At 42.8% G+C, this 27,872-nt stretch overlaps 1 protein-coding gene across 13 annotated transcripts; it reads right to left on the minus strand.

Moving 5' to 3' along the window:
• Positions 1-92: 92 nt before the first annotated feature.
• On the minus strand, positions 93-26,705 carry NOD1 (nucleotide binding oligomerization domain containing 1). Of its 13 annotated transcripts, none has more exons than XM_080387212.1 (13): positions 26,572-26,705; positions 19,871-20,062; positions 18,566-18,896; positions 16,474-16,648; positions 13,722-15,525; positions 11,784-11,867; positions 10,675-10,758; positions 9,034-9,117; positions 6,940-7,023; positions 4,747-4,830; positions 4,042-4,125; positions 1,874-1,957; positions 93-436 (listed from the first exon to the last, which is right to left on the minus strand). In XM_080387212.1, the coding sequence occupies exons 3-13, from the start codon at positions 18,779-18,781 to the stop codon at positions 364-366; spliced, it is 2,856 nt and encodes a 951-aa protein (XP_080243338.1). In that variant the 5' UTR covers positions 18,782-18,896; positions 19,871-20,062; positions 26,572-26,705; the 3' UTR covers positions 93-363. The 13 variants fall into 13 exon arrangements, 11 of the variants coding, with proteins under 11 accessions (XP_080243338.1, XP_080243337.1, XP_080243339.1 ...); XM_080387211.1 differs by lacking the exon at positions 26,572-26,705 and adding an exon at positions 26,047-26,463; XM_080387213.1 differs by lacking the exon at positions 19,871-20,062 and having other exon boundaries at positions 26,572-26,648.
• Between the last annotated feature and the right edge of the window lie 1,167 nt (positions 26,706-27,872).

Genomic DNA, 27,872 nt, shown 5'->3' on the forward strand with positions numbered 1-27,872 from the left:
ATTTATGTGTATAAATAAGTTAGAGGTTATTTACATCGGTGTACAAAATAAATCTAAACTCAGTTATCAAAATGCATACACCTGCCACTGGATTTGGTCTGTTAACGCTTTGCATTTCATCTTCAAAGCACCATACAAACATCAATTATTTACCCAGGCAACTTCCCACTCACCAGAAGGATTAAGAATAACAGGCAGGGTAAGGGATGGAGCTGAGGGAGCACAGAATGTTCATAAAAAGGCAGCTAATCATGTGTCTCTCTCCTGCCATGAGCACTGCAGATTTACGCCTTTATAAACTGCAGTCCAAGTGTAGCAGTAACCTTTGTAACACAAAGCTTGTCAAAACGACAAAGTCCTCATTCAAAAGCAAATGATCCGTTCTTCATTGTCAAAAGCTTTGGCCTCTTCTTGGCTTATCGGGTTCCCGTTCAAACTGCAGAGGAAAACCAAAAGGGATGTAAAAGTAAGGGAGTGACTGTTGCCCATCTTCTATTTTTCCAAGGTTCTGGAGCAGAGAACGCAGTTTCGCAATGCCGTGTGAGCTGTGTGCTTCTCAAGGGCACACAGTTGGGAACTGGCCCCAGACATGCAGGCTACAGCACTGCTGTTCCCACTGCACATATGAGAAACAAGGCTACTTCTTCAGAAATAAAAACGGAACAAACACCTAAACTTCATTAAACTAAAAATTGGTGCTGGATATCCAGGCTGCTTGCATTTCAGCAAGCAGCACATAGCTGACAAAGGTTCTTACCATGCAGTGGACTAGTTTAAAGAAATTTAAATAGTCTCCAGATAATTTTGTGTCTCCCATGACAACATGGGAAGAAAACTGTTAAGTACTCGAGCGTTATTAATGTGAAATTACTTATGGCAAAATTTTCAAGTTTGGCTACAGAAAGTTAATCTACATTGATATTTATGCCCCTGAAAATGAGCGGCCTGGTTAAGTGGAGCTTTCAGAAATGCTGAAATCTACTAAACCATTTAGACTTATGAAATTATTTGGGTTGGGAACACCTCTGAAAATTCAGGCAAGAATCAAAAGACAGATCTCAGTCTGAAGATTCAGAATGATTCAAGTGGGAATTGACGCCTCTTCTGTAGACAAAAGCTGACAGTGGCCTTTGAAAAAAGCATCTCTTCCACATCTCCAGGGAACCCACTATTCAGATAGTGAGTCATCGTCTTTCTAAGCAAGAATTCAGTGTCCTTTCACTAAAACAAATATATATATTTTAAAATAAATTTCATGTTCAGTAATAAAGCAGCAGTGCTAAAACCAGCACAGTTCTATTGACTCCTGAGCTCCCTGAGGTGAAGGAAGGAATGTGGTATTTGGCTTTGTGCCTTACAATGCACATGTGTGACTATGCCCATCTAATCTAAAACAAGCAAATCTTAAAAAGTTAATCTTCTTGTAGCTTAGCACTTTCAGTGTGTTTGGAGCATCGCCCAAAGAAAATCCAAGCACAAATTCTATGAACCAAAGTAGTAATGCTAATTAAATGTAACCATCTCCTGCTTGCTGGAATTTAGCTCCTGAAAAGCATGAGCACATTCAAAAGTTGAAATCAGGGCAAGCAAAACCTAATCTATACATTTAGGCCCCAATTCCACAAATACACACATTCTGCAAATCAGTGGTACAAACAGATGTGAACTAACACAACTGCTTGAAATTTGTAACACATAAGGAAGTGTTTCAATGACAGAGGCTTTTTACCTATTTGAAACCCGCACCCAGAACTACAATTCCTGCCTCACATAAACCTGCTGTGAACTTTTTAGGCTGGAAAGTAGTAATGCCAGAAGTGTCTTAAAAGGAAAGAAAGTTTACAAAGTGAGCCTTTGAGGAAGGGATCTTTACCAGATTTCTTTAATAGCTGTGTTCTCCTTGAGAGCTTCACTGAGGTACTTCACCCCTTTGGCTGTAATTTGATTCTGGATAAGCCTAAAAAGAAAGCGCTTCATGTCAATCTAACAGGCAAACTAATTTACAGTGCATGCACAAACTACACTCAGCTTGATGTCAAGTAGCAAAGCTGTCTGCCACAAGACGACGGTTGTGATTTCTATCTGTGAGGATGGTACACAGCATTGATCAAATGCCCCACATGCCCTTTCAGAAACAGAGCCCAGAGTATTAGTCTTTTTCCTTTTAATCTTGCATGCGGTTGCATTCTGGAGATACTGAGTTTAATTACATAGCTGACAAATTTCTGCTAGCAATTCTTTACTACTGGTATGGGATTGTGATATTTGGATTCTTTGAGATAGACTAACCTCTTAGCTCTGTTTTCTTAGTAAGAACACTGTGAGACATTTTTAAGTGACGTACAGAAAATTCTGAGTACAGAACCTGCGTAGGCCTAGTGTTTTAGTAGTTATGCTCTAGAGGTTGCCAAATAGTCCTGTGTCTTGTCTATCAGACCAGCAAGATCTTTGAAAAATAAGGCATTGAATTTGTCTCTCGTATGAGCAGGCCCAAGTCCCAGTGAAGTCACCTTAGCAGCTCTAAAGTATGTCTCATCTGAGCTGAGGGGAAAAACTGATACAGAAGGTCCTCAAGCAGCACAACTGATGAGGCAGTAGGTAACTCTTATTAACCACTGTAGACCATCCCCCTAGTTAAAAATGAACAAAGCCCCCTCCATCTGCATGAGTATATAAACACTTATTACCCTAGCCTAATCCAGTACTTACCTTTCAGTCTACCATGGTGTGCCCCATAGCTGTACCACTCCATGGGACTGGCTGTATGAATCCCACAGGATTCAGGATGAGGCTGAAAATTGGACTGAATTGAACCATCTCTTAGGGAGGGCAGAAGGAAGGAAGGAAGGAAGCAGGGAGGCATTCCCATTAAAGGACCTTCTGCGCTTGGTAAATGAATCAAAATGCAAGGAGATCCAGTAGATTCTTTCAGCTGTTGGAAAAATACTGCGGTTCTGCCTCAAGGTCAACCATCTGTATAGGTCACTGTGACCTTTGGAGGTATCCACTGGTATAACCAGCAAAGTAAATTTGTCTGCTGGCAGAAACCCTTGAACAATACTGAGCCATGGTAAAGACATGTATCAAGATTACTATGCTGCTTTGGATGGGGGAAGTTTTATTATAAATTCAAACCAAACTGCTCAGTGAAGCATTCTGCAGCTGTGTGCAAAGAAGTCCCCGCCTTGCCTTTTTATCTTCAGGGTGATGGGCACCACAGCTTCTATTGCTTTCAAAAGAGGCTACGAGTACTTGGCACCTCTGACAACTAGCACACTTCCTAAGGGGCAGGAACTAGGCTTACTATGGGGAATACTAGACTGTAGTTAGCAAAGCCTTTGTAAAGTTTGTAAAGGGATTCCATTTATTATGTTCTCACTTGGAATGAATGGACAGCTACTTGTTTCACAGCCCACATCTGCCCAACCCCATCCCTGGACAAATTCTTGTGAACCTCTGGATTAGAACAGCCAATGCTGTGTTTTCTTAGAAGCTTAACAAGTCTCTTTGAGATTGCTAGAAATAATCCCTGGTTTCCTGGGGATTTATGTCTTATTGATGACTGCCTTGCATGAGTGAAAGCGCTAGCCCTGGAAGAAAACTTCAGGCAAATGGGACATGTATTTAAGCGTCTGTCATATAGGTTCTTGGTTGAAGGGTAAGAGTTGAGCTTGCTGCTTTCATTGTATGATGATAAATAGTAAGAATCATAACAAGGTCATTCTATTTCAGCTGTCTGCTTGTATTTTTTTTTTTAACTTGTGTGTTTGAGGCCAGTACTGTTCCCCTAAGGAGAGATGAAATCAATTAGTAGTTCAAAAGTTACCAGGACACACAACGAGCTTAAACTTTTCCCTGGATGAAAGCAAATTCAAAATGCTAGACAGCAGCTTTATTAACTTTCCATTAGAACCGTCTACAACCAGTCAGCTGCATCCAGACCATGCGCAGAAAGCTTACTGTGACCTACATAGACTTGGAAGGTGAGGTTTTAATGCAGTGACTGCCAAAGAGCCTGTGCCTCTGTGGAATGCAACTCACCATAAATGCACCAGCTTCTTGTTGACCTTCAGCATCTCTGCAAAACTCATTGCTGCCTCATCATCTAGCTCATTTTTAGTCAACCTAAGTGGGAGAGAAAATGTTCACTTAGGATGTTATCATTATTTGTCAGCCCCCTGTTCTTCCAGCTTGTCTGTGACTTAGCTTTAGACAGCCAAAGGGGGATGTGCTGTTCCTGCCCTGAGCAATTTCTAAAGGTTGGACACAAACAGACACTGAAGAGAAGTCCTGGAGAAAGAAGAGACAATAGTATCAGATCTTTATTTCTCAGAGCAATGCTCTCACGATACTTTCTCCTGATGTTTTAATGTCTAAAAAGTGGATAAGGTGCAGCGGAAAAAAGTAGAGAGGTAGACAACACTGAAGAGGTGCAAAAACTGAGGACAAAGAACTTGACTTCAGATGATGGAAGTGAGAGAAGATGGAGAAAGCAAGATGGAGGGAGCAGAGCAAAGCATGACATTGGGACGTCGAAATGTGTCCTAAAGGACATGTGCTGCTGATCCATTACTCATGTCCACATTCTTCCAAAGGGATGTATCTTACAGTTTGCTGGTAGTGAAAGCATAGAGGGTGAGAGGAGGGGAGAGTAGGAGGTGGTGATGGGATTGGAGGAAATAAAATTAGGCTGTAGCTTTCTCTAGAGAAGGAAGAGGAGGAGAAGTAGACCACACTGTCAATTACCAGAATATTTTCACAGAGTTGTTGTGTTGCATAGCTTCAGCAATACTTTTGCCTCCCTCTGTTGTGATGCCATTGAATGCGAGACTGTGAATTAAAGATACAACAAATGCATAAGAAACAGCCAGCATCACTTGGCCCTTCCCTTGCCAAATACTAGTGAATATCCTGAATGATCTGTTTCCCAGTTGTGCAGTTCAGCATTTGGGTGTTTCAAAGGCTCACATACTTTGGAAACCAGTAAGTCCTTACAACTTTTACAAGTGAGAACAGTTCACAGGCTACAGCCTGAGTGCAAGTATATCACGCAGGCCATAAGGTTTGCTGTCAGTGGGTTGTACTCTTGAGACTGACAGCAGAGTTGCACCCAGTGATTTTGAGGGTCAAGGCTTTTACAAGGACAAAGAGTTGTGCTTAGCAGTACACAGGTTTTTACATGCATTTGTCATCCGAAGTCCCTGTACAAACTGGGCACTTTGTCCTTTAAGTCCTTCAGACACCTGAATACCTCATTCTTCTTCCAAACACAACACCTTCTGTTGTGTATAGAGATGAGCTTGTAAATGCATGCTTTCCATTACAGACCACAAACATTTTTTAGTCTGCCCTTCATTCTTTGAATAGGCATTGGCAAAATCATCCAGTTAAAGTTATGCTCCAGGCTTTGAGGGTTCAAAAAGCATTTCCCACCTCAAAAGCCAGGCCACAGCCTGAAAATAATGTAAGGTCTCAAAAAAAGGTAGAAAGGGGGATCAAGTAGGCAACAGCACACACACGTGTTACCAGGAGTCCCCCCTAGCTTCAGCTGAAACAAAATAGTCCCAGTCCATCATGACTGGGCCTAAAAATGGTAAATATGCTGAAGTAAACTGCTGTAGTCGGGATCATCTTTCCCCGACCTTCACATAAAGTTACCACTGGTGCTGTTAGGTCAAATCATGAAGCAAAATTAACCAGTGGAAAATTAGAAATGAACCCAAGTGCAAGTACACCACAGAGCAGAAGATTCACCCTGCACAGGTGCCAGCAAAACCTAGCTCTGACCAGCAGTTACTCCTCCTTATTTTTGCAAACACATTCATAAGCATATTTGTTCCCATCTAAGAATCTCTCAGCGCTGATTCAGGTTCAAAATGTTTTCTTTCAAGTCTGATGCATCTGGATGGATTCTGCAATTATGGGAAGATGGCTATTTCAGATAGCTTTTAACTTCAAATATATCTAGGTCACTGCACCTGTTCAGCTGTTACTTTTTAAGCCTGGCTATCTGCTCGTAGAAAGGAGGACAAGGCACCAGCTCTGAAATTCCTGGATCTGAAGTGGCAGCAATAAGCTCTCCAGAGATCCCCAGACTCCCGGATTCTAAAGAAACTAGTGCCATGTGCCACCTTGTGGGGAAACCAAGGAGTCTTGTCTGCTCCCACACCGTGCAGGCCAGCGGAACTGGGAAGCAAATCGAAAGGATCACCATGAACCCAGTGCTCCAGCTGTCTGGAGGGATGCCAAAACAGGAGCAGCCACCACAATATGCATCTTTAAATCCCTAGCCAGCATTTGAAAGTCTGGCAGGGGATGGGCTGTGTTACAATGCTGCCTTCTCTCTGTGCTGTGCTACCAATTTCACCCACACTAGGGCTTCCAGTAGGCTCGTTTGGGATGAATCACTGAACTCCAGCGAGAACTACATCTCATTAACACAATGTGTGGTGTCATAGCTCCACTGGAGTACAGGTTGAGCCTGAATTTAAGAATACCCCAGTCCCTACCCAAACGGCTTCTGGCCTAAAAATTACTTCAGTAGAAGCTGTGCCTTCACAACAGAAACTTAACAGTGAGTTAACACTTGAGAGCCTCATTCTGTGACAGCTGATGCAACTTTCTGCTAACGCTCCTGGATGAAAATGGCACCCACTGACCATGTGCTTTCACAAATGCCAGTAACTCTGTGCAGCATGAGGGAAGGAGGTGCAGACAGAGGAAAGGATGCCAGACCTGCAATATTTTTAACTTGCTTAATGGCTGCACAGGTCTTCTTGATTCAATCTGGCCTCCTGCTTGCACCCTGTTGGTTACACAGCGAAGGCTGTGATACCAGATGGTGTTCCAAGCTAATGCTTGGTGGGAAAAGTCATTGCTTCAAAGTACAATGAGAAAGCCAGGACTATGCTGAGCTGCCTGGTTCTGCTGCTGTTTTACCTCACATTTGTTAACGTGGGGTGGTTCCTCAGGGCCTCTGCAAATGCCTTTGCTCCTTCGTCTCCAACTTGATTACCCCACATCCTGGCGAAGAGAGGAAACCAGGAGATATCAGGTGTGCTGCCCTACTGCCCCTCACCATTGCATTCTCCTTTTTTCTACACCCCCGCCCCCCACATTACTTCACAGTCTTTCAGGCTTGTGAGAAACTTGGCAGGACCTTCCCTGCCAAGCCAGCCATGTTCCACTCCCTGCACACCACACTGCCAGCCTCTGCTGACTCACCAGCACCCCAAGGCCACAGCACAGAAGCAGCTCTAGGAGACAGCCTGCTGCAGCAGGACTGCTTTTGGGATCACCTTGTTGCACTGAGCAAAGCCTCTGCAGCCATGTATCCTTACAGGCTAGAGGAGTCCAAGTCCTAAATCCTATCGTTTTCCTGCTCAGCATTTCCTCCCCATGCCCATGCTGCAGTTTTCCTGTTACCTGTTGGGCAGACCGGCCTTTACACAGTGAAAAGTACAGGTCTTGAGAAAGACTCCCCAGACACACAACTGCACAGGGATCCACAACCAAAGGGGTGACTTTCTGAAGTGAACTGCTCTACCAGCTCCCCCTCTCCTTCAGAACAGTCTGGCAAAATGGCTACAGTTCCTTCAGTGTTACACCCCAGTGGAATCTCCTCTCTTGCCAGCTGCCAAGGGAAAGATCAAAATTTCCCAGGGACAGCGTGACCCTGGTCTCTTTCACACATTCGGAAGTAATAGTATTACCAATGGCAAAACAACTGTTGGTAACACAAAGGGTTAAGAGAAGGTAAGAGAGTGGTAAAAGCTGCAGAGATTTTAATCAACATTTAATAGCAGTGTCTGGTCAAATCTTTTCTATGCAGACCAACCACTTTGAAAATTCACCTTATATTATGAGGTTTGAAAGAGCCTCTGCTGAGGTATGAGAGTTTTTTTAACAGGGATCATGGCTTAATGACTCAGAGCCACACTCAGCTTGATGGGTAATTAGTTGGCAGCTCTTTTAAAATCAATAGAGCTTTATGGTATCTAAACACATCCACTTCCAGTAAGCTCCCCAGAATTTCCTTGTCCTTTAGGCCCGGTGCAGTTTGTTATGTGAATGCTGAATGTATCTGTTTCAACATTTCTGTCCAGGTTATCCTAAATCCATTTGGAGTGATAATTTCCTCTGCAGGAGAAAATAAGAGACCTTCACTGAAATTACAGCAAGTACAGCACAGCAGACCCAGCTATATGACAATGGAAGTGTGCACGCTGTTGAGTATACTCGTGAAATGTAGAACAACAAAATTCAAGGCCAAAAATATGACTGTTCAAATCTGATTTTCATATTTCAGGGTTATTGTGAGATTCATGATGGCCAAACAGAGGTTTTAACTCCGTGTATTTGAGTATTAGCTTCTGAGCAAAATGTTCTCCTATGAAGTGGAAAGAGAAACTGGGATTTGCCAAAGGGGGCGGGGGAATAATCAAATGCTCAAGACTAGCACCTCTGCTGAGAAAGAGGACAAGGACTAAAGGTTTAAAGTACATTCAGATCTCTCTCCAATAATAGCAGACTCTCCAGTTAGGGACAGCCTAGAGAGAAGCATGACAGGAATTCCTTTTTATTCTCCCAGCTTGCTGCTTTATCAGGACTTGATGCAGAAGGTCTGACAACTGTAATGACACTCAATAACTAGGTAGATTGCCAATAGTCATAAACCCATCCAGATTTAAAAATGACCAAATATCTCTAGAATAGCTGTGTTGCCATAAGGAAAGTGGCTATCTTTACATACTGTCCTCTTGCTAGTTTGTCTCTTCTTTAAGGTTCTGTCAGAACAGGGGAAAAAAAGCCCAAAACATTGTGTGAACTTGAGAACAATAAAGCAGCCTTTCTTTTCCCTCTGAGTGGAAAATGTGGCTACGATTCTGCACTTGTTTGTTGTCATGCCTCTGTTGGGGGCGGGGAGGAACAGCAGAAGGAGAGAAGTTAAGAGTGAAAGCAGGAATCCTAAGGGATTTACAGATGCCTTGCCAAGATCAAGTCCTGAGCTCTGCTCCTTAGCACTGAACTTACCCAATTTCAAACATTGTCTTGCTCTTCTGGATGGCCTGGGCAAGGCACTTCCCTCCTTCGCTAGTAATTTTGTTTGCTCCTATTCTGCACAAAATACATGAATTGATGAGGTACATGACTTATAACTGTACAGCTATTAGAACACCAGTTCAGAAAGCAATACAAATATTTAAGACTAATTAACTCTGGAGGCTAACTACAATTATCGAAGATTAACCTGGAGTAAAAAAAATACTGCAGGCATTTGACCTTTGATTAAAATACATCACTTTGTGTTGCCTTTTACATATTTTGCATCTCAGCCCTCCAAATCACAAGTATTACTGTAGAGTCTTGAGTTTTGTGCTCAGGATGTCAGAAATGAGCTTTGCGAACTGGTCCTCAAGATAAGAACTCCTGTCTAGTTTTTTATATAGTTTATAATATCAGCAGTTGCTACAGAGTACATGAATTACACGCAGCATGTTTCACGATGCCCTTGGAACGGAGTATTTCTTAATTGTGTGTGGCTCCAGAGGAGGCTGCAGCTGATGAGCACAGATTCTAATAGCTCAAGTCCTTCTGTTCTGAGCATAGGCTACAGGCAGTGGCATAGGTCAGTGCAGCAGTCAGTGTCTCTGGCTGGCACCCTACAGAAGATCTTTTCTTTTTTTGACCTATGTGGGGGTATCAAATGGCTAGAGTTCAAGGAAGAGATAAGTCTCAATGGTATATACATTGACGTAAAGAACAAACCAAAACCAAAACCCCCTCACAACCCACTACATTCACATAAAGTAATACTGGCTCGTTTGACTGATTTCAGGCACATGAATATGCACTCTACCTCAAAATATTCTCTGGGATTACTATGCAGCCTGAAAATAATCACCTTCCAACAGGCTTTTTTTGTGAAAGTTAGATTAAATAAGCAAAGCACTGTGACAAAGCAGTGAAAGAACCAAAGCACTCCTGGTTTTCAAAACTCTGGAAATAAAGTGGGAGCGATATAGCTAGTGTGAGGTTTCAGAACAAGGTGGCAGCAGAACAAGGACTAGAACCCAATAGTCCCTGGCTGCCAGTTGCTACATTCATACCAACAGATGACATTGCTTTAGTTACCTCTATTTTCTGCTATGGTCACAATTAAACCATTGGTTAATGATCTACCTTTATGTCAAACCACTGTTGTGCATGGCCAGACACTCTTATCTGGGGAAGTTCCAGGAATTAGAGGGAACAACTCACCAAGTGAATTTGGGGAATTCCAGAGACAAAGTATGACACGAGCACAGCCTGACTCCAATGGCCCGTAAAAGACAGGATATAAAACAGCTTGGTACTGAATCCAAGTGAATTTGCCTATTGCAGCAAGGTTCATGCACCACTTAAGCCTCACTCAGGTGCTCAGATTTGATTTAAGTAAAGAACAGGTCTCATGCTCTCCTTTTGACTACTACTACATTCCAGCAAAGACTATGGATTCAAGAGTTTTACCTGGTGCCACTCACTGCTAGACTACTGTAAAAGACTATACAACTGCAACCTACATTTTATTTGATCTGAAACATAATTTTTATCTTTTTTCCATGCTCCTTCCTGTTTCAAGTTGCTTTACCTTAATTAGAATACTGTAGAAAGGAAAAAAAAAATCCAACATACTTAACATATTCAAGGCTTGAACACTCTTCAATCAGTTTTGCAACATATCTGGCTCCGACATCAGTGATTTGATTGTTGTATAAGCTTAACAAAAAAAATCACATTGGTAAAAATAGGTTATTCCTGCTGTTACATTAATATTTACAACCTGAATGTTTTAGAATGCACACATAAGATCTATCATTTTTGTACGGCTTTGTACACATTCACAGTTGCTTGTATTTCTATTTAGATACACAATTCATATTGTGCAGGACTGGATATAAAATACAAGGAGACCAGACCGTAAATCATGGGAAAATATTACTTATATAATTTTTAAATAAATGGTCTCCCCAAGCAAACAAAGCTTCCCTTTATTCCTCTGTTAGTACAGAAATAATATTGCCAGAAGAGAAAACACTAGAAGAACATATTTTTAGTCATTTAAAAGTCACAAAATCCCCTTGCAAATATTACTGAAGATCAGATACTTGAGCAGATGTACTTAAGTTAGGGCACTGGAGGAAGATGGCAATTCTTGGTATTCATATTCACTTTTCAAAAAGTCTTTTAAGTAGCTACTTAATCAAGAGCAGGAAGTCAGTGCTAACATGCCTTCCAGTCTCAACTTGATTAAGAACTAAATAAGGTCTTACAGAAATTGGTACCATGAACTGTATGTTTCTGATACTAGTCTCTACCAAGCTGTATCTGCTTTGCATAGTTGAAATAAATCATTTTACAGCAGAGAAAACAAAAGGTGCTAGCTATAAAGTGCACACTTTCTTGCTCTTGCTCTCTCTCCCCACTCCACAGCTAGCAGAAGGCCTTAGGTATAAAACTAGCATGCCCACATGGTTCAGTAACCTGACAGAAGGGTTTGATGTCAGTGGGAGGCCACCCTGTGACGCATTGTCATAGGGGAGGAAGCTGTGGTCCTTTTCCCAGTGAATGATTACAGGATGGCAGCTGAACTGTTTCTGACACAAAATGCTGCTTTGCTTATGGTCAGTAAGTGAGGAGGTAACTGTGGTTTCCACCCTACCTTTGCTGTGTCAGTACTGTCAGCATTGCAGTTTTATTTTCTAGTATCATTATCTAGTGTCTTGCTCCCAATTGGTACATACCCCAAGAAAGTCACAATTCGGTACTTGGAGAGTTCTTCATACAAGATCCTTACTCCATGATCTGTGACCTGATTTACACTAAGCCTGAAATGAAAGGAATGAAAAGAAAGTTTGAATCAATACAGATTACAAGTGTTCGTCATCCATCAGTTAAAAAATGACAGGAGATCTATGCATTTTCCTCTAATATTTTAACAAGTCCTTATGTCATATATTAAAAGCTATTAAAGGGAAATGTGAGCTCAGTTTCCTATGGCTCACTTTAAAAACAACAAAAACAAGAAGCCCCAAATCTCCAAGGTAATGCTCTGGAAGCTGTCCACAGAACCGAAACCAATAAAATGTAGCAAGTCAGAAATCAGAGACAAACACCTCATCCTCCTCCTGTATTTACTGTGATTGCAGGAAAGAATCCTGCTTGACACTAACAAAAGCAAGCGTTCCAAACTACTCTTCCTGCAACCTTCTCTCGGAGTACCTAGTGAAAGCCAGGCATCTTGAAAGTCACAACACATTCAGGCTTCACTGAATAAAGGTTGTGAAAAGCCCTGGCCGGGAAATAGAACTGCAGTCCCATGGGTGTGCTAGATGTTTCTAAATTTATTGTCCCAACTCAACATGGAACAAATGAACGTCGGTCATTCACAGAGTAAAACTACTTCTTTTCACAGTTGTTCTGTGTTTTGTTTTTTGAGGTTTTTTTGTTGTTTGTTGTTGTTTTTTTTTTTAACTTCTCAAGCTTTTTCACCTTGCCTAAATGCACAGGTTCCCATGAAGCATTCCAACTCTGATGAATCACATTTTCTCGGTAAAGCTGTCCCCATGAAAACATTTTGACAAGTTTTAGTTTTTACACAAACTCAGAACCTGAACATTCACTGCTGAGAGCCCCTTATCACTGACAGCTTCCCCTGCTCTTGCTGGTTAGTAACTTGGTTGCTTTGGAATGCACCAGCACACAGGAGAAATCAGAGCCAATTTCTACAGATCAGAACAGTCTGCTTCTTTGAAAGGGATGGTTAAGCTGTTAGAAACAACATTTCCTGACCTGCAGAGACTGGCCATTAGAAATGGAAGTCCTAACATCAGAAGAGCCATAAAGACAAAAAAGCAACCTAACAGATCGGTTTGGTGCTGCGGTTGGTGTTAAAATCACACTGTGTAAGGCATGATCACATGATAGGGGCAAAGGATGAAAGTCTGTCCTTCTCTTCTTTGTTTTGTCTTACATAATTATGCATTTACCTCCCAAGTTTCCTTATTGCTTTCTCTTGGGAGGTCAGTGGATCTGCAACTAGCTGCAAAAACAAGTGTCATTTCCTTTGATTTAATCCTAGAGGAAACTAAGGAAGAGCACAGCCAACCAGGAGGAATAAATTCTCATTTATAAAACAGGGAAAACCCACATCTAAAGACTTCAACTACTTCCTTTCATGGAGTACTACACGTTAGCTTTTGTTCTGTGAAAGCCAGACATCTTGGCAGGATGTAAAAGCATGAAATTCAGAGCTTTTGACCAAGGGTTATTGTGAATAGTAGATCCTCTCTTACCCCAAATGATCAAGGGCAGAGATAGGCTCAGGCAATCTTCAGATAATGGAGGAAGCATTTCTGCTTCCTTTCTTTTCCCTTAAGCACTTTCTGCCATAAAAATCCTCTTTTGAGACAAAACAACTTGAGCCAGAGCTAACTAAACCTACAGGTTAAAACAGTCCTGGCTTCTAAGGACTTATCACCCCTTACATTTGGGTTTCCAAATTCACAGCTTGTCCCTGCTCCTGTGACTAGCTGAACAAAGATTTCAGTAGATCCGAAACTTTAATTTCTAGCAGCAGTAAGAATCCTCATCTTCCTCTTCTTTTGAGATCAATTCCCCCAGCCCAGCAGTTAGTGGAATAAACCAAGGATAAGCAAGGACCTGCTTGCACAAGCTCCTACCTGATCACTGCAAGCTTGCTGAAACAAGGTAGGAGCTGTTTTACTCCAAAGTCATTGATGTTGTTGTTGTCCAAATCCAGAGCCAGGCGCTTTTGAAAGTGATGCACAACGAAGGAAATAGCACTGCAGTCAGCAGAGCAGGCATTGCAGTATGTAAGCTTGATGTAATTGGCATGCATGCGTTTGGCAGCCAACTTCCCCACTTTCTCACTTTGAGTCTCGTAAAGGCATCTCAGCATCCAAACAAAGTGGGGCTGGACCTGGATCTGATTGTACTTCAGAAGCCTGGACCGAGTGAGGCCTTTCAGGTGGGATTTCATGCTTTCCCCAAGGTATGTGATGAGTATCTTTCTCTTCCTCTTAATGACTGCAGGCAAAACTAAATGTCTGAAGAGCTTCTGTTTTGATCTAGAAAGCAGGCCACAAAGAAACAAGTTGGTAAAATGAAAGTGTTCATTATTTCGGAAAGGATCCTTCCCTGCTAGCTGTTTCTTGAACCAAGGAATACGAAGGCAAGTAGGCTGGGCAGTCTCAGTGGAAAAGCATTCATTGAAAAACTGAAGTAACTCCTTGGCACCCACTTTCTCTTCAATAACCAGGAACAAAGCTGTGAAAAAGGACTGAAGGGTTAAGTGTAAGAACTCATAAGTGGACTGATTGCCACAGCCACTGTAACCTTTAACTGTCCTGAGAAAACCCAACTGCAAATCTCCTTCTGAGATGTTTGCTGCTGAGGCCTCCTCCTGCTCAAAGATGAAGAAAGAGTTCTCCATCCCTTTGTACGCCATTTTACCCAAAGCTAGAAGAGTTTCCCTTCTTGATACGAACATCTCTGCTTGGCTTCTGGTGTTGTTCTTCAGCAAACTTGTTTTCAGAGATCGGTTCAGATGGACTTCAATCATGAGCAAAAATATATCTGTCAATGTAACAGAACAGTCTGGAAGCTCGTGGCTGTCAAACATGGAATGGAAATGTTCATAGCTTTTAAAGATAATCCAACAAAATAAAGGCACTGAACACAAACTGCAGAGACTGGGGTTAGCTTCCAACTGGTTCAATACCATTTTTCGTTGCCCCTCATCTTTGAAAAACACAGTAGTGTATTCCTTCAGGTTATTGCTGGAGAAACCACGGAGCAACACTTTCTTTCTGATTATGTTTCTTTGGATCTCAGTTCCTGTCCTTGCTGTAAGAATTTTCTTGGATCCCTTAAGAAGTTTTCCTCTGAGAAGGTTTACCAGCAGCACCAAGGGATGGATGGGTTCATGGGGTGAACACATCTCGGGCACACTACTGAGATCAAAATTGGAATAGATCTCATCAAAGCCATCAAATGTGAGGAGAACTGTATGCGGGAATTGCAAGATGTGATGGAACACCTCAGTGGGGTCCTGGTCTGGGTAGCAATTATATTTGAAGAGTAGGTCTTTCAAACATATAGCTTCATCTTCCTTAAAGCAACTAAACGTCCTACATCGGAAACGGAAGAAAAATTTGGCTCCGACATCCAGTTCTTTTCTGGCCCAAAGGCTTTGTATCTTTTGCAGCAAGATGGATTTTCCAATTCCTGCATCACCAAAGACATAAATAGTCTCTCCATCTTCATTAATTAGACCAACTGCATCATCAAAAAGGGCTTCTAATTGACACACTTTGCCTAGACTCTCATTGGTAAAACTGACCAGTTCCATAATACTGTTAGAGTAGATTTCTTCAAGCAGCATCTCTTCCCTTTGAGCATATGACATAACAAACTTAGAATCCCGTCCCAGTTCATATCTGAGTTTCTGGCAATACCTGCTAACTAAAAAGACAGTGAACTATTATTAAACAGCCTATGTATACAGCTACCCACCTCTCTGGGAACTGAAGGGCATAATAAGCAAAAGTAATTCTAATGTAAAATTGGTCCTTTGGCAGATTACTTCTATTTGTGCTGCCACCACCACTTTCTTGGGAAATTCAGGTGCTAATGAGAGGTAATGTGTGAGCCACCATTCACTGGTTTAAGGGGCTGCTGTCTTTCAAGTGATTGTGTTATTCAGTTATTGGGCAATGTTGGCCTGTGGTTTTATTGCAACAGAAAGTTCACTTCAGATGGGGGAAAAGTAATGCTTGTATTTATATAGTATGAAAAAACCTCCCAAGAGGAAAATACTTACTTCCGTAATACGTTAACTCTGACTTTTGCTATACCTCATCATTTACGATCACATAATAATTCAGGTTGGAAAGGACTTCAGAAGGTCTCTAGTTCTACCTCCTGCTCAGAATAGGGTCATTTATGAGATCAGATTAGGTTACTCAGGGCTTATCTAGTTGGATCTTGAAAACCTCCAAGTATAGAGACTGCACAGCCTCTCTGGGCAACCTGCCTCATTTCTTGACTGTACTTGTCATGAAATACTGGCTATGCCATCACCAGAACATCACAGTGTTGCTAATATTGTAGTAGAGGCCTAGAAAATACTACAGCTGGCACAAGGTGGTTATGCCATTGTGCTATATATATCCACAAACAAATGTAGAAAGAGCTTGACTTAGCAAAACAGGATGCAATGTATCAACACGACTCTCATGTTATACAGGGTGTCTTTTAATTATTTGGCTACCACTGCTAGCAAGCACAGTGTATGCACAATTATTTACCCTGGCTGTGCCTGCCTAGACTTCTTACTCTCATGTCACCTGGTCAGAGCTTCCTACATAGCAGGGTAGTTCTAAAGGAAGGGATGTAGATGCATGGCCTTACCTGGATCTGTATTTACCACAGGTTTACTACGAATATTCTCTGAAGGCATGTAACCTATTTCATCCAGCCAAGGTTGAAGTTCATAGTAAGCATCAGTGACTTTCTGCAGGACATGGATGAAATATTCTGAAACTTCTTCTCCCTTACTTTGAACCAAGTCTAGAATTTTGCGAACCTGAAGAAACACCACATGAAAGATTATTGATACATAGCATTTTATCACAGTTAGACTTGTAGACTGCTTCAGGATCCTTTTTGGACTGGAACAGGGGATCAAAATAAAAACTGGTGCTTCAAGAGCATGAATTAAAATCTAGCTTTTTTGCTTTTGAACCAATTGAACCATCACAAAATTCACTTGCTGATTGCATTTGGATGTTGCAAGAGAGTTGGCTCTGCAAGTTAAGGTCTGAACTTGTAGCTAAATCATACGCTAACCAGAAACAGAATGGATAAAAACTGCTCCTCAAGAGGGAATCCAAAGGACTTCCTCAGCCTGACTAAATAGTGTATTTTAAATCCCATGCTCGTTAAAATAGTAATAAAAAAGGTGGTTTCTCAGTGCCTTAAAATTCACCTTTTGGTTGGTAAATACTCCAGTCACATTTAGATTTACTCGTGATTCAGCCAAATCCAGAGCAGGGTTGACAGAATCTCCCTGTGGATCTTAATGCAGAACCAAAAACCTACAACTCTTCCTTTTAACACAGCAACCCAGTTTTGCAGGCTTTCCCTGTATAACGGACTCACTGCCTGAAAAAGTTACTAAAACTAATGGCTACCAGGCAGTGGCTAGAGCAGTTCAAGACCAAGCATCACCTCTAAAGGTGAGCCAGAGTCTGATCTGTGTGCAACCAGTACTGGGCCACCCTAGTACAAAAGCCTCTGTAAGAGGGAGCAATCATCTGGGGGCCCATTTTGAATGTCTGGATTCTCTTACTATAAATGAATGAAGAATTAAGTTAAAAATCAGACAAAAGGTCTCTAGAGACTGTGGTCTCTTGTGAGCTTAAAGCAGGGTGAGGTACATGCAGCACAGCAAAAAACATGCTTTGAGGTTTTTCTTGTGTGCTCTAAAAAGCAATTTTATGCCTTCCTGAGGAGCGCCCACAGAATCCACTTCACTTACACTACCGTGTCCTGCTCTGTGTTTCTGCTTAGACTCCTGATGCATGGCCTCCCCCTCAGCTTTGTCACAACAATCATGTATATTATGCTGAACAATAAGAAATGGAGATGATCATACAGCGTGCATTTATTCAGCTTTGACCCTCTACACAGAGTGAGCATTGTGTTACCATTTCAATTTGCCAGAAAGAATGGTTATTTTATGAAAATCTGCACTGTCAGTGAAGTCCAAGGTCTCTGAATTTTGTATGGTTCACCTGACTCTAACTGTGACACTATTCTGAAGCTGCATGACTGGTTGGTCAGGGAAACGAATGAGGAATTTGTTTTAAGTCATGATGCAAAGAGCAACTGTGTGTACATGTGATAATTTTCTCCTGTCAAAAGACCAGGAAATAATTTTTGCTACTGATGTCCAGAGATCAATCAAAACCCCAAATATGCCAGGATGTATCAATTCTCCATACAAACATTCACAATGTACATAGGTCTTTTAAAGAGAAGGGAAGGTGTGCACATGGACAACACACAAACATTAACTTCTAAAATAATATTTAATTTCTGTCTCTCCTCCTCTAAAGCAGGAGGATCTGTCCCACAGCATGCTGAAGTAGATTTTACTTGCAATACTCTGTACATTAACAAAGACTTGAGTGTAGTAAGCTGTGCTCTAACAGCCAATGTGGTTACCTCCATATCAGAGGACAAACCTGCAGCTGAGAGGACAGAACAGCAATTATCACCCTGCTCATTCTTACAGCTGCCAACAGACATTACAAGGAGTGCCTGCCATGCTGGAAAGGGATGTGCTGGAGACACTTGTCCAGAAGGAACGGGTGGGGAAACTCCAAAACAACAGGTTAGAAAAGACATGAGACATAGAATTGCCAGATAAGCCCATAAAACCCAGTGGCAAACTAAAAGTAACAAAAGCTTATGCTGGGTAGCGAAATAAAAAGAATACCTTATCTGCTTGAGTTGGAAACTGGACAACAATCTCTGCATCTTCAGTGGAGAAATAGCCATTCTTAATCAAGTTGTCAATCAAACACTGTGTGTTTCGGATTCTACTGACCAGAAGTTCTCGGTATACCTTCAGCAAAGTAATGAAGGATAGAGGACTTGCTCCTGGAGGTTTTTCCACAGAAATCTCCAAGTTAGCACAAAGCTGGCCTTCCATAGTTGAGACAGGAAGAAGCTGCTCCACCTAGCCTCATCTTTGACAAACTGTCCATTTGCAGTGAGAGTCAGCCTGGAGTTAGCCCTGAGGTAATCTGCCCTTCACAGTACCGAGCCTGTAAAAAGTAATTGTTTAGAACCTCAATTTAAACCTTATCCAAAGCAGATACATCTTTCAATTAGCCATCAAAGAATACTTCCAACCCCTGCGTAATACCATGGCCAACTTTTAAATAAAGTTTCTTCCTCAGGTACTTCCATTTATTTGTTCAGGTTTCAGGAAAAAAATGCCTACAGCAGGCAGTCTCCCTTCTGTACCAGTACCTTACTCTAGCTTGCCTCAAACACCACCACTGGCATCTGCTTTATTAACTGCCTGTTCTTAGTGCATAATTTAATACTTTTTATTAGCTTTTCATGTTTCAATAGGCAAAGCAGGGCATCTGTCCAAAAATATCTAGACAAGGAAATAAATGGAATAAAATTATATTTCATAGCAATTAATTTTGTAGGAGGAATTAATTTACAGTAGAATTCACTTTGCATTTTCTTTGTTACAACAATAGATCCTGTATAAAGTGCTGCCAGTACGGTAACTGTCCCTGAAAGCGAGGTCTTGTGAACCCTGGGACAGTTTTAGCTAAACTAGGAAAAAGCACTTATCTTCAGGGCACCAGGTTTGAAAGGCAGTAGTGAGACTGTAGGAAAACCAACGATCAGATCTTTCTGTTAAGAAAACCAAGAGTAAAATGATGCTAACAGTGAAAATGCTGATGTAGATTCCAGAGCTAGTGTACCACTTAAGGGCACAGAGCACTTGACGCCTCCAAAAGTGGTTGGTTCGGTTCAGACAGCATGTAAAACAGGGAAAATATCATTGCATTGGCTTAGTTTGGTTAATCTAATGAAATTCAGGTGTGTAACCATAGAAGTTAAAAATACAATTTTTCAGAATCTGAAAAATAATAATGTCACAGAAAGGACTGAAATAAGTGATTGTAAATATACAAGAACCCATCCCTAGTGATTCACACAACAAATCTGGACCTCCAATAAGCAGGAATTGCACGGAATAACTGAATTCACAGACCTTTTCGCCATAAGATGAACTAGGCCTGGAAGACGGTGTCACAACTCATATTCATTACTGCATTGGGCATCCAACCCACCTCCATCTTCATAAAGGGACGAGACTGCACACAATACAGCTTGTAATGAAGACACCAATTTAAAGCCTGTGCAAACAGGGTTGAATGCCTGACCTCAGCCCCTGTACATACACCTAGAGACACAATGCGATAATTAAATCAGACATGGCTCAGGAAACCCTCTCATTGCTGTAGAGATGCTGTTTAGAAACCATACTCTTTAGCATGAATGCTCTCTCCTTGTCTACAAATATGCGTGCTATGTGTACTCTTGCTCTCTATACCAGCTCTTTGGAGCTCTTTTTAGATGGTCATTTCTTCCCATTTTTCTTTACAAGGCATAAAGCACTAGGAATCAGGATCAGACTGCTCTCTATTGTATTACTACAGGGTTTTTTTGAATTGCAATTAATATACCATATAGCAGGCATGAAGCCATATTGTAATCACAATTCATCAATAAGTTAATTTAGGTACGAACTTTGCACATACAATTTCCCATGCAAAAAGCAGATTTTTCGCAAAATCACAACTGAATCACCTCCACATAGACAATAAGAATTTGCATGATCAACACCAATTACTGGCACCCTCCAGTAACAGCTAAAATGTACTATTGTTTCATCAGGTCAAGGGATATTTGGAAGAATGTTCTTAGATTCTGATTACAGTCATTAACAGAAACAAAACACAAAGCCCTTCTTCAACATTTCTGTAAATGCTCTGCTGCCACAAAATTCTCACAATTTCCCAAGATGTTTACAGTGATGGCAAACTTTCCAAATACTCCCCAGCACTCCCTTGACAAGCTATAACTGAGCCCTGCCAGCTCACAGGCTCTTCTAAGTGACCTGCTACTGGAACAAACCCATTTCTACAGGTTTTCCATACTAGCAGGTGCATCAGTGTAACTTCTGCTTGATGCTGGAGAAAGACACAGCTTATACTACAGCACTTGAGTGATACTACCTGTCTACACTTACAACCACAGGGCCAATCAGCTTAGCTCCTCTGATTTCAGGAGACCAACAGGTCCTAACTTATGGTTGCTGACCTCCACAGATGCACATAACTGCATTAAGAGTAGAACCCTCCAAAAGCTGAGACCAGGCAAAAGCCCAGCGCAACTGTTTTGGATCACAGCTAACTCCAAAACTGTAAAACTCCCTTCAGCCAAAAGGGAATGTAACCAAATGATCTGACTTTCTTACCACATGAGTGACTGCATCAGCTCAGACAAATCAACTTTCATCACGCCATTCACATGACCCACCAGAAAAAGTGGCTGATTTCTGAGTCACTCAGCTTCCTAGAAGTCACACTGGTACACATCTTTGTTCACGAAAGCTCATTCCATAAATGAACTCTATCGTGAAGACCAAACAATGCTGAAAACGTAATTTACTCTAAAGCTTTTGCAAGGTTTTAGTTAAAGAGATAGAGTCACCTTAAAATGCAAGCAATAGAAATATTAACCCTTTTCTTTCAAGATACTGCATCTACCTGACATTCCCTGTGTGCTTTGGTTATTTGAGGATCACATTATTCTAATGTATGTTCTTTCTTCCTACTTTGAGAGAACTGAGACAAACATCTAGGAAACCATAATAATGAACCAAAGTGCTGTCATGTGTACAAAACAAACAGAAATATTTTCTTCACTCTTTCAGATCCATCCACAAAGATGATAAGAAAAGAAAGAAAAAACACAGCAAAAGGACAAGAACATGGAAAATACGGAAGGATGAGAAGGTCTCAAAATGTCTGCCCTGCATCTGCCTAAGACCAAGTCAGTACAGAACCTGGTTGTTACTGGAAGGGGTGTACACACGCATGCTGCAGGTGGGATAATGTTCCCCTTCTGCAAGAGTGGAGGAACAAGAGGGGAATAAAAAAAAAATAAAAAAAAATAAAGCGAGGCTAAGCATCAGGGGAAAAAAGTAGAAAGTGCAAAAATGCCAAGCAGGGAAGTCAGAGCTGGAAATACGAATTCTGTGCATGATGTCATACCCAGTGACATTTTCAATATTAACTTTAAGGCAAAAAACCCGTATCACCCAGTACCAGAGAAAACATTAATTTTCATCAGTCTCTCTTCATAAGAAAAAAATGGAAATTTCCACCATCCACATGCCACATCACATGAGCAGCTGAACACCTTAAAGGGTGCTGGAATAGAAAGACTTCCTGCCAGGTGTAGTTAAAAGCAAGGCAGGTATGTGCATGTTTGTAGCAAAGTGTAGCAGCTATATGAAGAAACTTCAGGTCCTACTCAGACTAAAGTAAACACAAAAACTTCTGCAGTAGCAGTTCTAGGTGCAACAGCATCTGAAGTCCTGATTAGCACCAGAAATATGCTTGTTCTCTTGGAGAAACACCCTGCATGTAAGATTCTAGCATACACAGTTCTGTTTTGCTTGGGCAGGTTTTTTGTTGGTTTGATTTTTATTTGTTTTTAAAACACGAGGCCAATGTATTGACATCATGAGGTCTCCAACTTATCTGCAAGTCCATCACCTCTCTTTCTGGAAAGTCCCAGCTTCCATAGTGCTTTAACATGGATCTTTTCAGTGGGGGATAACAAGGTTACTAAGTACAAAGTCACTTCTTAAAGGATCTGTTAGTTTTACAATGCTAGGTTACATATCCTGTATGTTTAAAGGTAAATGCTTATGCAGCTTATACATATGCGTTGAAAGCATTTCCTTGCCAGAGGGCATATCACATTCTTTGCCTTATCTTGGGGACTCCAGATGCTGGATTCAATTCCAGTGCAATTCTTGTGACTGATGTGGCATCAGTTATGGGGACGCTGATAGAAAAGACTGAGACATACATTAATTTGAGACACCTCAGTGCACTGACCAAGGTCTATGAAATCCACTGTTGAGAACTACCACCTCATCTCTGGAACTGTTCCATTTCTGAAAGGGCTAATAAATAAAATATTTTTTGCCGAAAGCTACCTTAAGGTTCTTACAATCCTTTGTTAAAGCATCACTAAGTTTGGTAAAAACAAATCACCTGTTCTAACAGCAACAGCTTGTGAACACATTTAGAGAAACGAGCATTATCATTCAAGTTTGTACACTGAAAGGTATTTACACAGGGAGAAAGGGAAAGATTTGCAAGCTTGATACAATAGCTGAAACAGCTAAGGAGGAATGGAAAGACACGAGAGAGATAACTGGGCAAAGGAGGAGTCTAGTATGGGGAGATAACGGGAGAGATTCTTAAGGGGAAAAGCTTCCTATGTGGGAACAGAATGGAATTCTTGCTCCTGAGAAGAAAAATAAGAAACAATTATTTACTCAAGAGAATGACAGTGATGTTGGAGATGAAATTCAGTTAGCCATTTTGAGGACAACAGCTTCAGTGAAGCGAAGAATACAGAAAACAGACGACCAGAAATTAAAAAGAACCAGAGAGGAGTGTGCTCATCTGTCATTTGTAAAGGCAAAGGAGAAGACTGGGCCTTGGCCAAACGCAGCGTCAATGGGGGCTGAAGTGACATGAGAAGCAACAGCAAGCATAGCAAGAGATCCACATCATAAGCCTGCACAACTGAGAACAACGAAGAGGAAGCAAGATGGGGATCAGGCCAGGGATAAGGAGGGAAATGAAAAAGGGAAATGAAATTTGTCATGGTAAGAGGTGTGGTAAAAGTACCAGTGCTCACAGCAAGGTTTTGTATAATCCATGTCAATAAGCTGATGGCTTCCGCCTAAAGGCACTGGCACTTTTATCTAGTGGTTCTTCTGGCTTCCCTCTACTCTCAGCATTGTGCAAGCATATATACATTTATATCTTTCCTGGCCCTGCCCTTCTCACATCCTCTTTTCACTAAGATCTCCTTGCTCTTCTAAAAAAATCTGCTATGCCTGCTCAACTTCTAGGGCTGCAAGTCTTCTGGCAGTGAAGAATACACTGGTTTATCACAAGGTCTTACCAAATGTAAATGCTGTTGAAAAAGGAGCTGAAGTATCATAAAGAATAGCTACAAACATTGCCACTTTTGGGTGAGCGAGGGAATTCACTCCTCATTAAGCTAGCTCCTCCCAAGGAGACTACATAGGATGAAGCAGTAAAGGCAATACAAGGAGCAAATTAATTAACAACTGTCTCTTAAAGCACCTGATTTAAGATCAAGGCAGGTATTTCCAAAGAGCTGAAAACTCAGTCAATACTACTTCTTCTGTAGTCTTGTTATTCTGACAAAAACTATTCCTCTAAATCAACTGTGGTGGAAAAAAAAGTCCTATGCCACCTACCTAGTTATCCACAGCCAGTTGCTGGAATACCTTCTGGATTTTCACGGCACCTAGTAGCTGGCTTTGGCAGGACCACAGCAAAGTGCACACACAAACCTCTGTGCCAGCCCAGGGCAGGCAGAGTCCCTGTTGGCATAGCCTGCTGTCCATAGTATTCAAAATGCAATTGCTCTTCAAGAGGTGGCTGTATGAAAATAGTACTCTGTTTCACATGAAAATCTGTGCTCCTTGTGTCTCCAAGTCAGATTCGTTTCCTGGGAAAAGCTATTATACAGTGCCAGCCACCCCACTGCTGGATCATTACTGCAAAAGGAGAACTGGAGACTTTGCCATGCTTTTTCATTAATGATGGTAATCCAGACTCAGTCAAGCCAGTCTAAACTCAACTTTCTGCTATCACCAGGAGAAACAGAAAAGAGACTGGTTTTCCACATCTTATTTCACACATGCCACAGCAGCTAGTCTTTGACTATAACAAATGAGTAAGACAGAACGGATTTCCACACAGCAGCTCTCACTTTTAAAAGAATTTCAACTATTTTACATAGTTCAAGAACAGTAAAAAATTTATAGAGATGAGAACCAAACAGGCACATATACTACACAAAAAGTCTCCATGTTTTGATGAGAAGTAATGCAATATATTTCCCAGAGGTACTAAAAAATAGCCTTTTATTTTTATAGCACAAATGGAGCATCGGTAGAGCTTGTACGGAGTCCCTGTAGTGATCCTAAATGATTTTCTGTATCTATGAGTTAAAACACTCATCATACCCCAGTTTACAATCTTTATATAACTAGCACCATCGATATGATGTACATCAATAAATGCCCTGGGAGCCATACATTAACATCACACCAGGGTAAATCCATTACAACTCATGCGATTTTGCAGTGCCCTGGGGTCACCGAGATCAGCATCTTTCAGTGATTCCCCCTCTCTCCCCCACCTTTGACTGTAGCACAAGCTTTTGTAGCCATCCCTAGTTGCTTGAAGAGCAACAGATGTAAAAGAACACAGAAGAAATTATTTCTGCCGCCACCTGGTAAACTGACAAGCTTTTGTTTAAAAGGCACAGGCTTTTACAGAAATATTCATATCCCTCACAGGCTTTGCTGCTACATCTCCTAACAGCTTACTTTTAAAGAAACAGAGCTTTATATACAACGTTTGGGGACGTTTTTAAGTAGTGGAGGAGAGGGGAAACCATTTACTGGTGTATCTAAAAAAATGGAATTGCTTTTCTACAATTATTTACTATTTTCACGTTCGACTTGCAGCGAATTAAAGTTGCAACCGATGGAATCATATTCGCAAGTCTCCCGGCGCTACTTCCCCAGCTTTGTTATGGCCATTAGTAGCAACCCTAGTTAGTTTCTGCCACTCCACCTGCCGACCGACCGATCGACCGCCGCCGCTCGGCTGTGCCGGCGCATCCATCGATCCAGCAAAACGGGGTCCTGAGCGGGGGCTGCCCGAGGGCCCGGGGGGACAGGGTTAGCGGCTGGTGCCGGCAGCCCCGCGGCCGGGAGGGAGCCCGCCCGCCGCCCCCCGCCCTCTCCCGGCGCCTTTCGCGTTGAGTGAGGCAAAGCGGCGAGGCCCAAACGGCTCCCGCGTGAGTCAGCGCACGGATGCGGATCCTCGGTCTGGTTTAATCCAGGGAAGGGGCTTTTTTAAACTGTTTTATCCGTCGCTTACGGGAAAGGCGAGGCGGGGGCAGGTAAGCGACACCTTCCAGCCGGCGCCTCCCGCCCGGCCGCGGGGCGCCCCCTCCCACCTCCTCCGCCCGCCGGGCCCTCGCCACCCTTCCCCGACGGCCTTCGGGAGTTACATCACCGGCCGGCACCTCTAACAGTATTTGTGCCTGGTAGCGTCGCCGTGTTTTGCTTCGCTCTGTTTCCCCCGTCGAGGACCTGCGGCGGTGCCGCTGCCTGTCCCGGCCGGCCCCGCTCCTCACTCTGCCTCACCCCGCCTCACCCCGCCTGCCACACGGCAACCTCCTCCCCGAAGGCGGGAGTGGCCCCTGATGAAGAAATACGAAAAAAGTCCCAAAACGTTCAATCCGGGAGCGCGGGAAGTTCACCAAGGGGCAGGCGCCAGCGGGAGCCGCCGGGGCGCAGCCCTTCCCTTCCACCTCACAGCCCTTCACGCGGTAACACAGAAACTGCGGTTTACGAAAAGTAGAAACTTTCGATTTACGCCAACCCAGCTCTGCCGGCGCCAGGCGCGGGCCCGCCGCCTACCGCCCACCCCGGGGCCCCCGTCCCGCCGCGCCGCCCGCTCCTCACGACGTGGCGGCCGCCCCCACACGCACGCAGCCGCCGGCCGCGACCCTCCCCCGCCCCTGGCCCTGCCCTTCCCCTCCACTCACCGCGGCGGCGAAGCGACGGAGGCGAGGGGGGGCGCACGGAGCGCCAGCCGGCCCACGGCTGCCTCCCTCCGCCCCGCACACGGTCGCTCCACCCCGGCGGGAAGCGGCTGCTCCCCACGCAGGCATGGCCGAAGGCCTTTCCTGCTTCACGGAGGCCGTCTTCTCCTCCCCACACCGGCACAGCAGGCGGCCGCCTCCCCCGAGAGGTGCCAGCGATCCCGCCTGGGGCGAAGGAGGCTTTCCCGCAGCCCTCAGGGGCTCCCGCCATTTTCCTCCCCAGGAGGCGGCCGCTGCCTTCTCTCAGTTCCCCCCAAGGAGCTGTCAAGGTACTGTTTTCTTCTCGCAAAACACCCATTTCAAAGCCCAGAGAAGCAGGGTAAGGGTAAAGCAAAAGAAGTGGTGCTGATGTCGAGGCGTGCGTTCATATGTAGTTTTGCCCTCCATACCAAAAGTATATCCTTTAAAAAAATGCAAATAGCCAATGGATGTTCCAGTTACATTCCTATGTCACCAGCTTATGCTTACATAAGCAACACTGATATTCTTGAAGCACGCATTGAATAGACAGGGGAGAGGTGTGCTAAGTGCAGCTTTATTTACTCCGACTAGACAGTGCTTATATAGAAAGCACCATGTTTTACTTGCAGACACCATGCCCAACTCTGGAAACAAGCATTATGACATTAGGACAGCACCTATGCATCACTAGCAGAAGTTTACAGAAAAATTTATGCAGAGAAGACATGGTAAGTCTGTTACTTTGTCATTTGTTTATCTAAGGCAGGGGTCCTCAAAATACACCCCACAGGCCAGATACAGCCCCCCAAGGGTCCTCAATCCAGCCCCCCGTATTTACAGAACCCCCCTGCCAGAGGTTGGGGGGGGAAAATGCCAGCCCCCTGTTTAAAAGGTTTGAGGACCCCTGAGAGTCACACAGTGACATTGGCTGTATCTTATACTCCTCCGTGTGATACACCATGCAGAAGATAAGCCAAAGTTTAGTTGTTTGAATCTTCCAGGTTGTCAGATTTTCCATGTCCCCCACAGACTAACTACAGGGGTTGCCAAATACAATGAAGATAAAAGACTCTAAACCTTACAAGAGCTTTCAGTTTTGCAGGACCTGTCAAAGTTGTGGGGAAAAAATTGTTAAAAAATTAAGGAGGCCAAGTCTTTTTATCTGGGGTTTAATAGACCAACAAAGCCATGAAACAATGCACTAGGCCTCACAGGAGACTTCCTGATTTCACTGAACATGAAACCAAGGCCTAAATAAGCAACAAGCCAGTCGGAAAGGTAAT

Source organism: Falco punctatus (assembly GCF_963210335.1).
Source record: "Falco punctatus genome assembly, chromosome: 4".
In the NCBI taxonomy this organism is placed as follows: domain Eukaryota; kingdom Metazoa; phylum Chordata; class Aves; order Falconiformes; family Falconidae; genus Falco; species Falco punctatus.

Coding starts and splice junctions, on each gene's coding strand:
- NOD1 (XM_080387212.1), bottom strand. CDS start 18,781: ATGGAAGGCCAGCTTTGTGCTAACTTGGAGATTTCTGTGGAAAAACCT. Junction 9,118..10,674: donor TCAAGCCTTGAATATGTTAA/GTATGTTGGATT, acceptor TATTTTGTGCAG/AATAGGAGCAAACAAAATTA. Junction 4,831..6,939: donor CCCACGTTAACAAATGTGAG/GTAAAACAGCAG, acceptor TTTAATTCACAG/TCTCGCATTCAATGGCATCA.